At 35.4% G+C, this 17,523-nt stretch overlaps 1 protein-coding gene across 1 annotated transcript; it reads right to left on the bottom strand.

Annotated features, from left to right (window-relative positions):
- Window positions 1-2,067: 2,067 nt before the first annotated feature.
- Window positions 2,068-16,794, bottom strand: LOC128218984 (penicillin-binding protein 4-like). Its single transcript, XM_052926771.1, has 8 exons — window positions 16,497-16,794; window positions 15,305-15,446; window positions 7,630-7,809; window positions 7,090-7,353; window positions 6,753-6,895; window positions 6,476-6,583; window positions 4,895-4,972; window positions 2,068-4,434 (listed from the first exon to the last, which is right to left on the bottom strand). The coding sequence occupies exons 1-8, from the start codon at window positions 16,651-16,653 to the stop codon at window positions 3,827-3,829; spliced, it is 1,680 nt and encodes a 559-aa protein (XP_052782731.1). The 5' UTR covers window positions 16,654-16,794; the 3' UTR covers window positions 2,068-3,826.
- Window positions 16,795-17,523: the final 729 nt, after the last annotated feature.

A 17,523-nucleotide genomic window follows, 5' to 3' on the forward strand; every position in this document is an offset into this window, starting at 1 on the left:
TAAGTGAAATCGACCTGTAACTACTAGGCCTTTACCGTGGCGTGCCATTTCATTTGTAAATAGGGATGATGTAAATAAGTTTCCATGACACTGGATACTCTTCATAACATACTATATTAGAAAACAAAACCTTAAGGGCCATAATAACTGATTCATCACCGTATAAAACGTGTTCATTTAATACCGAGTCTGGACCGGGAGCTTTTCCACAATTCCTTTTAATCGCTTGTCTAACGAAATCATTAATTGCGCAATAATTGTTGATAGACTTAGCTTGTCTTTGGTTAACATGGACATCTTCAGTTTTTTAATATAATTGCATTCATTGATAAGATTCAAGATTCAAGATTTGTTTACAGAATATCCAGAAGGCCATAGCCCACGTGGACAAATAAATATACACTATTGTGTTTTCAGGTGATTACATGCATACATGATTACGCATTTCAACTGAAATATGTTTCGTGAAAGCCTACAGCGATCAGGGTTAGTCTGAGAGTTGATGTAGGCAAGAACCTGTGCTAACGTTGCTCCATTGATTTGGCAAAACTTAATTCGATATCTTTTTCAAATATTAATCAAACATCCTTTGTAACATGTTTTCTGTAATAAGGCGCTGAACGAATTTTACGAAGGAACATTTTGTTAGAGATATGTTGCAATTCCGTTTGCATTCATACGGACAAAACTTTGATAGTATGAATATGTTTTATATCATAATGTTCCAGATAATCCAGCAATGTCATCAAATTCTTGCTGTTTCTTGATGATATAGTTTCACATGTGAATGTCATCTAGTTAGAAGTAGGAACATTAATTACATGGTTTCAATTGTGCAAATATTGTTTATCTCAAAGCTACATGACATAAGATATACAAACATGACAGGATTGGAAAGTGATGAACCCTGGAAATATTCATACTCTTGTTTTACTTTTGCATAAACATGCAGCTGCGTTTGAAATAAAAGTCTGGAAATCATTATGTTTGCTTAGCTTTTTAAACACTTTCAACTGTATGGTATTTCTTCTTGAATAAGTCACGCAATAATTACAATGCCATTTGCTTCAACTAAGTGATAAAATTACTTTCTAAAATGCCACAATAAATTAATATAATTATTATTATTATTACGAACTACTTTTCACTAATACACCGGTTTACGTCCAAGGCTCGTCGAATGGCGGAGAAGTCTGAAGGTTTCCGATTTTGATATGGTTTGGTTAGTTCAAGAGCACGCTATTATAATGCTTATATTCTAGCGATTGCTTTTTTCAACTCAAGAGTAGATGGAAACCAGGTCTCATAGCATTATGGTAAATTTAATGCAATTTTAGCTTATTTGTCTATTTTTCCCTTTTACAGGCAGACATCATCATAATTGATTTGAGTTATTCCATTTTTTCAATAAGGGAATTTTGGTGTTAATAGTTTAATGCAAGCTTCTAATATACACAAATCTAAGTAATTTTTCAGTCATTTCCTATGCATCTGAGTATTTGCACACATTTCGAATTCGAATCGCATACTTAGAATATAAATTCAAACTACTGATAAAATGCAAAATTCTTGTATTGTATTCGACTAACAAACAAAAATGAAAGGCCATTTTTCGTTAAACGTTTTATAAAAGATCTGATTGGTTTATTGAAATTACAAATTATTGTGTTTGACATAGATGGTTTGATGTACATGTTAAAATGTTAACCTTAATTTTCATTTTCACCGGTGAATAATAAACAGATGACCATCACTGCCCGATATGGCGACCTCTGTACTAACTGTATTCATTTTGCCGCGAAACCAAATATAAGACGCATAAAATGTATAAAATGTGTACGAAGTATAAAAAGAATAATTATATTATCCTTAAATATTTAATACTTGATCAAATGTCCAGATTTATCATTTTCAAATTAATTATGTTATTAATCAAATATCTTGTCACATTAAATAAAAAAAACAGAACTTATTTGATTAATAAAAAGTTTTGTTTATTATTTCATAAATTTACGGTAAAAAATTGAAAGGAAAAGCTTTATAAATAAAATAGTTACCCCAGTAGAATTCTCTTAGAATTCCAGAAATTCATTTCGCGAAGAGAGGATTTTTTTTACTATTAATTTGGCGCTGAAAGGGTTCATATATTATAAATCAGTAAAATTTTCTTATTTTGAAGTCTTGGACATATATAAGCTCGTTATGAAAATCTTTCTTTACTGTCACCATTTATAGCTGATCTTGCTTTAAACGCAAAATAAATTGATTCTTCACATCAAGACGCAGTTGTATCGTTACAGTTGAATGCACATCAACAACACATTAATTTATCATGTTTCTATAAAACGTTTGTGTTTTTAAATGTGTTGATTCTATTATAGCCATAAAACGCATGTAGCTAACAGATATACTATCAACCAAGCTGCGCTAAATAACCTACAACTTCCGTTAGTGTTTCGAGATATAGCTTCTAAGATGGAATCATCTTTTGTATATGCAATATTGGTGCAAATGTTTAGTATCATTGATATCACTGTTTCAACTTCGCGAACAAAGGTTACGTTTGTTTTTGTGGTAACGTTGTTATGGTCCATAAGTGGAACGTAAAATTCCCATGGGTATGTTATATCCATCAATAATCGATCTTTGTCTTGGGTTGAAAAGAGATTTCCCCCGATTCTTCCCAATTCGAAGTTAAGCTGCGTTTGTGAACTTCCACTCACAGTTACTATAACATCGGGTTGAAACTCATTTCCGTAGATACCGGCATACTCGGAAATGTCCGGTAAAAACACAGAAATTTCCGTCACGCTCGGATCTGTCTCATTAACTTCTTTCCAAGGTAAGGGGAAGGAGCAGGCAGTTGATGAGTGCAGATGCGATTGCAAAAAAAGTTTGACAATATCTTCTATCATAATGATTGCTTAGCTTTCAAACGCTTTAAACTGCATATTATATCTTCTGGAATGAAATCACAGAATGATTTCACTGCTTTTTGCTTAATATTTCACACTGACAATGTTCCGTCCTTTGTATGTATATATAATCATTATGTCACTATTTCTGTTCAATGTTACCACAGACTGAAGTAATTTGAAGTCAATCCCGTTTCCGCTGGAGACCGGAAGAAGTGTTGTTTAAAGTCCCACGGAGAAGGAGTAAATACTGAACTTCGCATATGAAACAAAAATAACAGGCGCCGAAGCATAGGCCTTACTGCTGTTGTCAATCGGAGCACGTCGGCCATTTTCAATTGAAAACACCTCAAAAGTACATGGACGTAGCTTTGTTGATTTAGCAATGAAGCCTTAAGATTTGACTCTAAAAACATCTTATGCAATAATTCACTCAAATGGGAATCAATTTGATCCAAGTGATAACACATACTTTCTAAAATTCCATAATAAATTAATAATATTATTTTTATTTTTATTTTTCACTTATGCACCGGTTCACATCCGAGGCTCGTCAAATGGCGGAGATGTTAGATGGTTTCCGATTGTTTTATTGTCTGTGAGTTTCACGAGCACACTATTATAATGTGTATGCTTTACTGTGAAATTTTGAAAGGAAAATTTCTATAAAAAAGTTTTGGTCAAGTAAACTGCCTTGGTAAATTCTCTTAGAATTCCAGAAAAATGGCGCCGAAAGGGTTTATGTTTTTGTAGAGATGATTTCACTTTAAACGCATTCACTATTCATTCTTCACATCACGACCTAATGTTGTATCGTTACAGTTGAAGGCGCATCAACAACACATTTATCATGATTCTATAAAACGTGTGTGCTTTTAAATGTGCTGATTATATTTTGGCCATAAGCCAATTTACAGTAGCCACACAGCGCAGCAAACTAACAGATATACCAAACAAGTTGAGCTAAATAACCTACAACTTCCGTTAGTGTTTCGGGGTATAACGTCTAACATGGAAACATCTTTTGTAAATGTAATATTGGTGCCAAGGTTTATGTTCATTGATGTCACTTTTCCACCTTCGCGAACAAAGGTCACGTTTGTTTTTGTCGTAACGTTGTTATGGTCCATAAGCGGAATGTAAAATTCCCATGGGTATGTTATCTCCATCAAGAATCGTTCTTCGTCTTGGGTTGAATAGAGATTTCCCCCGAGTCTTCCCGATTCGAAGTTAAGCTGCGTTTGTGAACTTCCGTTCACAGTTAATATGAAATCGGGTTGAAACTCATTTCCGTAGATTCCGGTGTACTCGGAAATGTCCGACCAGAAAGCATTAATTTCTGTCAACCTCGAATCCGTCTCATTAACTTCTTTCCAAGGTAGAGGAAAAGAGCAGGCAGTTGATGAGTTTAGCCGTGGTTCTTTGTCCAATAATCTGTCTGCCAGATAGTACATGGTTGTCGTCAACGATTTGGACTGGTAATCCTTGAACATGCCTCCATTTGTACTAATAAATATCCCTGCAACAAACATTTGTACGTTTACTACATTTACTACTACAGTTAATCATGCTGTTAATAAGTTAAAATTGTACAACTATGTTTTTTTCAACTACGAAGTTGTTGTTGTAAATCTCAAACATACATTGATCAAACTACATTAAATATCACAAAACAACAATAGTTTCGCAATGCATAAATATGCTGCCGACTTCAGCGTACTCTATTTTTATCCCCTACCCCCTTGCATTAGTCTTTGCAGTTGCTATTGAATGTTACTGTTCATAAAACATCGCATGTTTTAGAGCTACATTTTATAAATACCTATAACCATTGGAAATGTGGTACAATGGTTATGGTATTTTCTATACGCATTACAAATATTCAAAATGAATGTTTATCAAAATGTACATCTTTAAGTAAGATCATACTCATGGACTGTAAGTTTCAAGTTAAACCAATCATCTCTTCCATTCTTTACCTATATTTTCCTCCGGGAACAACCAGACTAGCGTTATGTAAGACCACAAGCCTCCACTATGCCACACCGCTCTGTAACCTTGAAATATAGACAAACGTTATGTAAGACCACAAGCCTTCACTATGCCACACCGCTCTGTAACCTGGAAATTCAGACAAACGTTATGTAAGACCACAAGCCTCCGCTGTGCCACACCGCTCTGTAACCAGGAAACACAGACCAGCATAACGTAAGACGATGAGCCTCCACTGTGCCACACCGCTCGGTAACCTGGAAATAAAGACTCGCGTTATGTAAGACCACAAGCTTCCACTGTGCCCAACCGATCCGTTACCTGGAAACACAGAACAGTGTTTTTTAAGTCCACTAGCCGCCACTGTGCCACACCGCTCTGTTACCTGGAAATACAGACCAGCGTTATGTGAGACCACAAGCCTCCACTGTGCCATGACGGTCTGTATACTTGAAATATACTTGTCGCTATTCATGGACAAAACCTATATATAAAGGCTAACATTTTTATCTGTACACATTTTTTTATCATTATATAAAGGCAAATGAGATAAATATAACACTGCATTTAAATTAATGTTTTTCTATCGTTCATCCATCTAGACTTTAAACATTTAACTTTTATGCTTAAAATGTAATACAATAGTCTTGCTTGACAACTTATTTGTATTTCATCACTGTAAGTGCGGTTACTTAAATTTCGTGACCAATAGCGAGGTTGATTTCATCACTCAATCTGAGGTTAACCTCACTTCGAGTAGGTTAACTTCAGATTGAGCGATGAAATCAACCTCACTATTGGTAACACCTTGTCAGACTATCGCGATACATCCGCGGACAAACGTATATTAACATTACGCATATTATTCAACTCTGCTTATACTTTGAATAAATGTTTGCCTGTTTTATGGGAAGACAAATCGATGATTTTGCACCTATTAGACGAGACTAATGCGACTTTTTTCCGAGTTTCAACTTTTGTTATATAAGTACAAACCTTCTGTAATATGTAATTGACATTGTAATGAATACATGTGTTTATCTGACAAAGATTAGGAATTCTATGGCAAGACGGTCTTGCATCGTACGTTGACGCCATATCTAGATAGGGTTTTAATGCATTCTATGGCAAGAGGGGGTGCATGATCCGTCTTGCATCATACGTTGACGCCATATCTATACATGGCTTTTAATAATGATAACTGGCGAGGGAATACGACAGTTGGCAACGACATGAAATGCAGTTTTACTACAGTATATGGTTTAGTACAGGGGTTTGAAGAGTAAAGAGACAACAGTATAAACGTTTCTAAGACACCTCCCAGACATGTGCAAAAAACAAAAAAAAAACAGGTTAACTGCGAATGAATTGTTCCCATCAAGTTTCCATCCACATAGCGCTAGTTTTGTAAATTTAGTGATCAGTGACGTGGACCCCTGTTTCTGTAATATACGCTGGGGAATTCTTTTTGATACAAAGATCGCGATTATTTATTCTAGCACCCCCCCCCCCCCCCCGTGTTTATATATCAATGCATGTATGCATAATACAGATACTTTAATGCCTACCATCGTAGCTACTCTCGAACCACGCGTATCCATATCCGACTAGCACGTCAGATATGGGGAATGTGGGTTTTGACACGGTGACCTTCCCTCTCTTCACAGGAATGGCAGCTGAAATGCAAACGTGATTCTCAACATTTGTTGTACAAATTGGTAAATTTACGGAGAATTGACACAGTTCAGACTTGATAACATTTAAATGAAAAACGAACATAATCGAAAAAAAGTAAGCAAATTGAGATATTTGTTCAACATTTGCTAATTTTAAGTAACTGACTACCTGAGAAAGCTTCATTGAAGAGCATTGGGTCTGCCAGCTGGTCCCCAGTCGTTGTATTCCCATTGTTTAAGACAAACTGTAAATAGCGCGCCATGTCCTCTGCAGACGACAATATGGCTCCTGCTGGCTCCGCCGGGTGGAGTCTTTAAATAGTAACAAGCTCATAACATTTCTCTAATAGTAATGTAAACATTTAAAGCAAACATAAATGAAAACTCTAAAATGGATATGAAATGAGTAACGTTCCGATTATATTTACGTTTCGCTTCGCATAAGTGATTTAAATTATAAATATGACTAAAACTGTTAGGTACTTGTAGTATATAAGTGAACATACTCATAAATATCTAAAGTTGAGTTCTCGAACAAGTCGTCCTTGTATATGTACGGATGCGCCATATCACTTGCAAGCACATCTGATGTCTTGTTCAGTATTTTAGTTGACTTCATTCCAAGGGGAATAAAAATTCGTGACGTCACAAGATTTTCCCATGTATCTCCACCCAACTTTTCTGCGACGTGGCCAAGTAACATGTACATGTAATTGTTGTAGATGAAGGAGTCCCTGAAAGGGATTTGCTCTGGGAGATACCTCATTCGTCTGCAATACAATGTCATGTGTGAAATTTAAAATGATTGATCCATCCTGAGTATTGGACTTGTACGTATTTTGAAATGCCTTTTATAAATTGTGAAAATACTAAACAAAATGACACTTTTTTAATGAAATTCCGCTGGCGTTGTATTGCATATTGCATTGTTTGCATTTAACTAGAACATTGCGCAAATTCAGCAATGAAATAAAACAGTCAAACTATATTAATGACATATGAATTATTTTTGTATATATTTGTTCGAGTATGAGATGATTTTTTACTTGCAAAGGTCTTCCCTCGATATAGATGGTGGGAACCCAGACATCAGGCCAATGTCAGGGTTGGCTAGGCCTGTCCTATGTGATAAAAGGTCTCGAAGAGTTGTCTTCCGTGTTCTATAGTCGTCAATGAACCCATACTCTGAGCCAAGAATATCGGATATCTTCGCCGTCCACTGTAATCTGTACCAAAAAGCCATGTATTGCGGATTTTGATTGTCATATCATTTACATAACTGGTTATACTTAACGATATCATCATTACTAGTCCTTCATAAGAAACCGAAAAAAACGAACACCCGTCACTGAAACCCAAGACTTATTAGGGAGAGACAGTCGGGTTTGCCAATCTTCTACGCGTTGATTTTCCTTTCAATCAATTCAAAGTTTTATAAGTATATTCAATAATGGCATTGCCAATACAGTTTAAGGAGGGGAACGTAAAAGTATCGCTGACCGTTATAGGTTTATTTCAAGTAGTGAATGTTTCGGATTTAATGGTCGAAATATAATTGTTTTCAATATTTTAAACGCGGACACGTGATTTGGCTCATGATCTTGTTATATATCTGACGGCAATATTTATTGTTCTGCAAAAGGATGTAGGTGTTGCGTTGTGTTTGCAACGTCCCTGCCTTACCACCTTTACCATTATTAAACAACAGTGTGTGGCATTTATTGAAAAGTAGTTACTTCATTTGCCAAAAATCCACACAGAGGGTACTGCGAACCCACAACATTGCAGATTGTTTAGCAATGTCAAGTAAGAGCAAACTTGACCGATACAACAATCAATATGTCATACGTTGATTTCACTACACAACGGATTAATATCAATTATGGCAACTAATGAATAATGATAACTTATATCCTGCCCTTGGTTAGCGATAGCTAACATGTGATAATGTGTCACCCGCTTTTATAAACAAGTGGGTATGCTATCTTTATCTGGGCGCAGGACTGTTATTACGCATACCATCTTTTCCAACGTTTCGTGCTATCGTGGGTGGACTATCCTTGCATTAGTACTTTTATCAGTTAAATTTTGACCCATTTAAGTGTAAATAATGTCACGTTTTATGATACTTGGTTTATTAAGTGATTATGAACAGATGTAAAGTAGAACTCAAGAACAAACCAAATATATCTCGCGTACATATATATTTGTTTTCCGAATTCCACTGTTTACAACTTTTTATTAAATACACTCCAATACATCAACCCATTATTAAGGATTATGTTGTTATTGCATGCGTCTTACTTGATCTTTAATTTGATTTAGTTTTGTTTGCTATATTGGCTATACAAAGCCTTTGACCTTTAACAAAACAAATAGAATGAGATGTACACGAAATGTAAAGTTGACAAATACAAAAAAAAATTTAAAAGTGAAAGGTATATAAACAAGATAGTTTTAAAACTATTTCATAAAGGACTATGAGGCAACTGAATCTAAATCTTTGTCATTACCTGTAGACAAACACCTTATATTAGTGTTTTGTATTACCTAAATTTATTTATCTTTTGATTCCATTGTGTCCAGCTATGCACATTTGATAATAAATGAATGTTTCTAAATGGTTGGTATTTTTAAACATGTGTAACTTGAACGAGGTATATGATTCAACTTCTTTTGTATAACTACATTTGAAAATGAAATACTGCGGGAAACCCTAGGATTCCTAACTCTATGATCTCTCACTAAAGCTGCGGATGATGAATATTATTTAGTGTCACAAATTCCTATTTGAGGACATACAAGATAAAAGAGGTTTAGGATGTCTTACATTGTAGTATTGAAGAACAAGGAATTATATAATTAAAAAAACAAGCTCAGGAAAAAGAAACATGTTTGTTAAATAAAAAGGTGTGAAGTATATCAGTTATTTTTGCAAAACATGGCATTGTTTAGTATATACAAAACAATAATATTATCGCTTCTTCAGAGGATACAGAAGTACAAATTTGGTCACAATATGCCAACCCTAATTGAAATTTATAATAACAAATTATCTATTTTTTAGTGGCTTTCACCATAGAGGCCCCAAAGACAATCCCATGAACGGTCTCTATTAACTTTCCTATATTTCAACTTTGATCACAATATGTCAACCCTTTCTAAAGCTAGTCAGTACAAACATTTTTCTGTTTTAAGCAACCGTGACCTTGACTTTGGCCATGACTCTCGGTGCCAAAAACACGATACCATGAAAGGTCTTTATAAACTCCTCATATATACCAAGTATGGTCGCTGACTGAAGTTATCAAATAGCAACCATTTTTCTTTTTATAGTTAAAGTGGCATTGACCTTGATTATAGGGGCCCTAAACGCAATCCCATGAAATGTCTCTATAAACTCCTCATATACACCAAGTTTGGTAACTATATGTCAAACCTTACTAAAATTATTCGATACCAAAGGTGAGTTTTTTGTTGCCCTCCCACTGACCAACCCGAATAACGAAGCAATCATTCTGATAACCAGTTTTCACTTTGTGTAAACCTGGTTAAAATATAAAGAATGTGCTTGTCGAAAGAAATAACAAGAGGGCCATGATGGCCCTGTATCACTCACCTGTAGCTTTGCTAAATAAACATTCTGACCTATTATCATAAAGATCCAATGAAAAGTATGGCCCCTAGAGGCCACTCTTTTATTTGTCCCACTGACCTAGTTTTTTACCCCACATGACCCTATCAGTAGGCAATGCTTTAAACCAAATATTTAAGACCTAGTCCTTGTGGCTTCAGACAAGAAAATTTTAAAGTTTTTTCCTATATAAGCCTATGTAAAACTTGTGACACCCAGGGTGAGGCCTCTTTTCACCACAGGTGCACAAATTGAACAATCTTGGTAGCGGGCCACTAGGTTATGCCACATATAAAATGCCAATGTCTTGTTGGTTTAGACAAGAAGTTTTTTGTTCTATATAAGCCTATGCAAAACTTGTGACTTGACCTATATTTTTCTACAGATGATCATTCTGACCAAGTTGAATTGAGTTAAGCCTAAAATTGTGACCTCTATTGTGTTCACAAGGTTTTTCTACTAATTGACTTAGTGACCTAGTTTTTGACCTGGGTTGACCCAATATGGAACTTGACCTAGCTTATGTTAAGATGATCATTCTGACCAAGTTTCATTAAGATAAGGCTAAAATTGTGACCTCTATTTTGTTCACAAGGTTTTTCTAATAATTGACCTAGTGACCTAGTTATTGACTGCGTAATACCCAATATCGAACTTGACCCATATTTTATAGAGATGATCATTCTGACCAAGTTGCATTAAGATTAGCCTAAAATTGTGACATCTATTGTGTTCACAAGGTTTTTGTACTTATTGACCTAGTGATCTAGTTATTGACCGCGGATGACCCAATATCGAACTTGACCTAGATTTTATAGAGATGATCATTCTGACCAAGTTGCATTGAGATTAGGCTAAAATTGTGACCTCTATTGTGTTCACAAGGTTTTTGTACTAATTGACCTAGTGACCTAGTTATTGACCGTGAATGACCCAATATCAAACTTGACCTACATTTTACAGCGATGATCATTTTGACCAATTTGCATTGAGATTAGGCTAAAATTGTGACCTCTATTGTGTTCACAAGGTTTTTCTACTAATTGACCTAGTGACCTAGTTATTGACCGCGGATGACCCAATATCAAACTTGACCTAGATTTTATAGAGATGATCATTCTGACCAAGTTGCATTAAGATTAGGCTAAAATTGTGACCTCTAATGTGTTCACAAGGTATTTCTACTAATTGACTTACTGACCTAGTTTTTGACCCCAGATGACCCAATATCGAACTTGACCTAGATTTCATAGAGATGATCAGTCTGACCAAGTTTCATAAAGATTAGGTCAAAATTGTGACCTCTGTTGTGTCCACAAGGTTTTTCTAATAATTGACCTAGTGACCTAGTTATTGACTGCGGATGACCAAATATCGAACTTGACCTAGATTTTATAGAGATGATTATTCTGACCAACTTGCATTGAGATTAGGCTAAAATTGTGACCTCTATTGTGTTCACAAGGTTTTTGTACTAATTGACCTAGTGACCTAGTTGTTGACCGCGGATGACCGAATATCGAACTTGACCTATATTGTTCTAGAGATGATCATTCTGACCAAGTTGCATTGAGATTAGGCTAAAATTGTGACCTCTATTGTGTTCACAAGGTTTTTCTACTAATTGACCTAGTGACCTAGTTTTTGACCTGGGTTGACCCAATATAGAACTTGGCCTAGCTTATGTTAAGATGATCATTCTGACCAAGTTTCATTAAGATAAGGCTAAAATTGTGACCTCTATTTCGTTCACAAGGTTTTTCTAATAATTGACCTAGTGACCTAGTTATTGACTGCGTATGACCCAATATCGAACTTGACCCAGATTTTATAGAGATGATCATTCGGACCAAGTTGCATTAAGATTAGCCTAAAATTGTGACCTCTATTGTGTTCACAAGGTTTTTGTACTAATTGACCTAGTGACCTAGTTATTGACCACGGATGACCCAATATCGAACTTGACCTAGATTTTATAGAGATGATCATTCTGACCAAGTTGCATTGAGATTAGGCTAAAATTGTGACCTCTATTGTGTTCACAAGGTTTTTGTACTAATTGACCCAGTGACCTAGTTATTGACCGCGGATGACCCAATATCGAACTTGACCTAGATTTTATAGAGATGATTATTCTGACCAACTTGCATTGAGATTAGGCTAAAATTGTGACCTCTATTGTGTTCACAACGTTTTTGTACTAATTGACCTAGTGACCTAGTTGTTGACCGCGGATGACCCAATATCGAACTTGACCTACATTTTATAGAGATGATCATTCTGACCAAGTTGCATTGAGATTAGGCTAAAATTGTGACCTCTATTGTGTTCACAAGGTTTTTCTACTAATTGACCTAGTGACCTAGTTTTAGACCTGGGTTGACCCAATATGGAACATGACCTAGCTTATGTTAAGATGATCATTCTGACCAAGTTTCATTAAGATAAGGCTAAAATTGTGACCTCTATTTTGTTCACAAGGTTTTTCTAATAATTGACCTAGTGACCTAGTTTTTGACTGCGTATGACCCAATATCGAACTTGACCCAGATTTTATAGAGATGATCATTCTGACCAAGTTGCATTAAGATTAGCCTAAAATTGTGACCTCTATTGTGTTCACAAGGTTTTTGTACTAATTGACCTAGTGACCTAGTTATTGACCGCGGATGACCCAATATCGAACTTGACCTAGATTTTATAGAGATGATCATTCTGACCAAGTTGCATTGAGATTAGGCTAAAATTGTGACCTCTATTGTGTTCACAAGGTTTTTGTACTAATTGACATAGTGACCTAGTTATTGACCGTGAATGACCCAATATCAAACTTGACCTACATTTTACAGCGATGATCATTTTGACCAATTTGCATTGAGATTAGGCTAAAATTGTGACCTCTATTGTGTTCACAAGGTTTTTCTACTAATTGACCTAGTGACCTAGTTATTGACCGCGGATGACCCAATATCGAACTTGACCTAGATTTTATAGAGATGATCATTCTGACCAAGTTGCATTGAGATTAGGCTAAAATTGTGACCTCTAATGTGTTCACAAGGTATTTCTACTAATTGACCTACTGACCTAGTTTTTGACCCCAGATGACCCAATATCGAACTTGACCTAGATTTCATAGAGATGATCAGTCTGACCAAGTTTCATAAAGATTAGGTCAAAATTGTGACCTCTGTTGTGTTCACAAGGTTTTTCTAATAATTGACCTAGTTATTGACTGCGGACGACCCAATATCGAACTTGACCTAGATTTTATAGAGATGATTATTCTGACCAACTTGCATTGAGATTAGGCTAAAATTGTGACCTCTATTGTGTTCACAAGGTTTTTCTACTAATTGACCTAGTGACCTAGTTGTTGACCGCGGATGACCCAATATCGAACTTGACCTACATTTTATGGAGATGATCATTCTGACTAAGTTGCATTGAGATTAGGCTAAAATTGTGACCTCTATTGTGTTCACAAGGTTTTTCTACTAATTGACCTAGTGACCTAGTTTTTGACCTGGGTTGACCCAATATGGAACTTTACCTAGCTTATGTTAAGATGATCATTCTGACCAAGTTTCATTAAGATAAGGCTAAAATTGTGACCTCTATTTTGTTCACAAGGTTTTTCTAATAATTGACCTAGTGACCTAGTTATTGACTGCGTATGACCCAATATCGAACTTGAACCAGATTTTTAGAGATGATCATTCTGACCAAGTTGCATTAAGATTAGCCTAAAATTGTGACCTCTATTGTGTTCACAAGGTTTTTGTACTAATTGACCTAGTGACCTAGTTATTGACCGCGGATGACCCAATATCGAACTTGACCTAGATTTTATAGAGATGATCATTCTGACCAAGTTGCATTGAGATTAGGCTAAAATTGTGACCTCTATTGTGTTCACAAGGTTTTTGTACTAATTGATCTAGTGACCTAGTTATTGACCGTGAATGACCCAATATCAAACTTGACCTAGATTTTATAGAGATGATCAGTCTGACCAAGTTTCATAAAGATTAGGTCAAAATTGTGACCTCTATTGTGTTCACAAGCAATTGTGAACGGACGGACGGACGGACGGACGGACGGACGGACGGACGGACGGACGGACGGACGACGGACGAAGAGTGATCACAAAAGCTCACCTTGTCACTACGTGACAGGTGAGCTAAAAAAGGAAAACAATGGTTAACAAAATAAGTCCATCAAGGGCAATATTTGTATAAATGTTCAACTGGAGTAATGTAACCTAATTGTATGATGGCCATCAATAATTATGCTAAGTATTAAATCAATTGAATGTAGGGTATAGAAGTTGCCCTAAAGCTTTAACCTTCCCTGAAACTTACTCTTAAGTCAATCAGGTGTCGTCATTTGTATAAAGGATAATATGGAGTTATGTAACCTCAATGTGTTATTGTCCTGAACAACTGTGTGAAGTATTAAGTGAATTAAATGAAGGGTTTCGGAGTTATAAGTGAAAATGCCTACCTGCTCTTAAACTTTAACCGGACGCCGACGCTAGGGCGAGTAGTAAAGCCTTCTTATTGTTCGAATAGTCGAGCTTAAACAGCTATATTAGCTTTATTATTCATCAATTTTGCACAGTGATAAGGAAGCAATATAGACCATAGATATGATGATAAGCGCTACAGTTGGCAATTACCATCAGCTATATTTGCACCATATGTAATCCTTGAAAATGCAAGTTTTATAGCAGCTAGACCTATCGTACACCAAATACAAAAGAGAAGTTGCAAATAATTACTTCTAAGGGTAAGCGCTTCATTATCAAGGTATGTGTCTATTATACACGTTTATAACAACATGTACGATCATACTAGCACAGTGGATAAAACTTGTTTCACCAAGCATACCAGTACCAAATCAGACTAAAATTTCACATACGAGTTTTTTCAATGTTCGGGTAGCTACACACAAAAGAACACTTACACGTCGTTTTTCAACTTTCGTTCTGTTTCAGTTCCGTGACCATATAAACTACATAATTATTATGCATTCTCATATTCGAAATAGTATGTGTTGATATAAATACCGCTATGCTGTCATACTTGTTCTCTTTAAGCAGGATCGCCAGCAGAGCCATGGTAAATGACTTAGTTACAGAACCAATGTTGAACAATGTGTTTTCGTCAACAGGCCGTCCACTCTTTAATTCAGCCAGCCCAAACCCTCGTGTCCATGTATCGTGTTCTGTATAAAACAGTAAGTTTTTCACAACTTGACTTGAAATTTTAAACATATAAGACTAGGACGTGAGCAGTCAAGGTAGATCAATGTAAGCTTTAGTATACCAATGCGCTATGGTATACCAATGCAAATTCAAGTATACACTACAACTTATAGCATACCAGTGCAATATATACTTAGTATATCAATCTTCAATAGGATAATAACGCGCTCTACCTTACCATTGCGCTGTAGTATACCAATGAACTGAAGTATACCAAGGCGCTGTTGTATACCAATAAAAAGTATAGTTTACCAGATGCACGCTTGTGGAATATGACACAATTCTACCGAAACAACAAACAGAAACCTCAGTTTAAGGAACTTCAGATTGTTCGAGTATGAGCCTGCTGTTTGTTAAATGCTGACGCTTGGTGACACCGTAAGAGTTTGCTGGTCACCAGTACGCAAACTAAGCGGCTGAAAATACTTTACCAAGATTTTTTTCCTTTGTTCTGTTTTTCAAATCGGGCATGAAATAGCTCATTTGATGAACATTAATGGCTAAAACAACTTATGCGTTTTTGTTATTTTTAATATTTCTCTAAATTACAATTAAAACAAGAAGAAAAGATAGCAGGCTTTCAAAAATCACAAGCAACTGACTATGGGAAACCTTAAACATAAAAACATGCTTTCGAACAAATCTTTGTGGCGATGCATAATACTTGTTTGAATAACCATAAGTCCTTGTATTACGAAATACCTGTGGTGATATTTCAATTTTAGAATGTCACCTTCACAATGTTTAAAGTTTCATGAATTCTACTTCATGATTTCACTTATTAACAATTTCACGAATTCGTACTTGAATATTTATTTTTCACCTATAAACGATTTTAACTTTTCTTATTAAAATTTAAAATAGTTAAAAGATGAATTCATTACGTTTGAGTCAACGACGATGTCCTTGTATAACAGTATTTACAGAAATACACCATTGTCGAAGAAGGTAGTATACATTAGTAATTACAGAAACGAATTTACGTTTGACCGATTCGAATAAAAACAAACCTTTGAAGATGCCAACCGTCATACCCGGAACGTGACGGCATTCTAACGTGGCCTGTATAAGTTTAACAACGTCTTGTTCCGTTTCATCGTCAAACACTGCTCCACGTGCACTGGTAAACACGATGGCGGCAACACAATAACGGACAACGTACCGCATAGCTAACTACGTATTTGGTGCTTGAGTGTGAATAATCCAGCTGTAACCTCGTCTTAAATACAGAGTATTTGGTTTTATTTCGCAACTTGTTTATTATTTTATCTCACTTTCTTTTCGCGTGATTTAAGTTTAAGTGTTAAGATTTACAACAGGCAATATAAATAACTGCTTCGTTTAATTTTCCAACTCGAACAAATATTTACAAATGCTTTAGTTGTTAAGGTGCGTTATAACTTATTGCGAAGTACAGGAAGTGGTCCAGGACGCCCTCTCTATAATTGCTATTTTAGATTAATATCCTGTTTTAGTCTCAATGATGAACATAATGTATATTTGTTATACTTTAAATACTGTCAGTGAAAGATAATGTTTGTGGAAAGATAACAAGACAAGCATGAAAGAAATAGGATATAATCAATCAAAACAGGTATTCTAATAGGAACGATGAGGATCGACTAACTATCAAATAAACAATCCGGATGTAAGATAAGTATTCACTTTGTTGTGATGGGAGATAATATATATCAATATTTTAACACTAACTTCAGTTTAAGATACATGTACTACACTAGCAATGATGTACTACACTTTTACTTTCATGTAAATATTGACGACGAATAAATGCTTTTGAAATAAACTCAAATAAGTTGAACTGTTTATTTCGTGGCTTACATGAGATCAATGAATTTCATTACACTATGCTTACTACGTAATTCGACTTAGATCGACATATTCATTTTAAATACAAACCCTGCCGAATTCATAAGGGCTCGTGTACAAGTTTTAACAGTCTTTCTACGTATTTTCTTTTTAAATTTGATCTACGTTGATCGACATATACATTGTATATAAAGAAGGAATTGAAATCAT

The sequence above is a fragment of the Mya arenaria genome, chromosome 15 (genome assembly GCF_026914265.1).
Source record: "Mya arenaria isolate MELC-2E11 chromosome 15, ASM2691426v1".
Taxonomy (NCBI): domain Eukaryota; kingdom Metazoa; phylum Mollusca; class Bivalvia; order Myida; family Myidae; genus Mya; species Mya arenaria.

Excerpts from the sequence above, each read along its gene's own strand:
- LOC128218984 (XM_052926771.1), bottom strand. The coding sequence starts at position 16,653 with ATGCGGTACGTTGTCCGTTATTGTGTTGCCGCCATCGTGTTTACCAGT. Across the intron at positions 15,447-16,496 it reads GACGGTTGGCATCTTCAAAG|AACACGATACATGGACACGA; the intron begins GTTTGTTTTTAT and ends TGTTTTATACAG. Across the intron at positions 6,584-6,752 it reads CTTCAATGAAGCTTTCTCAG|CTGCCATTCCTGTGAAGAGA; the intron begins GTAGTCAGTTAC and ends TTTGCATTTCAG.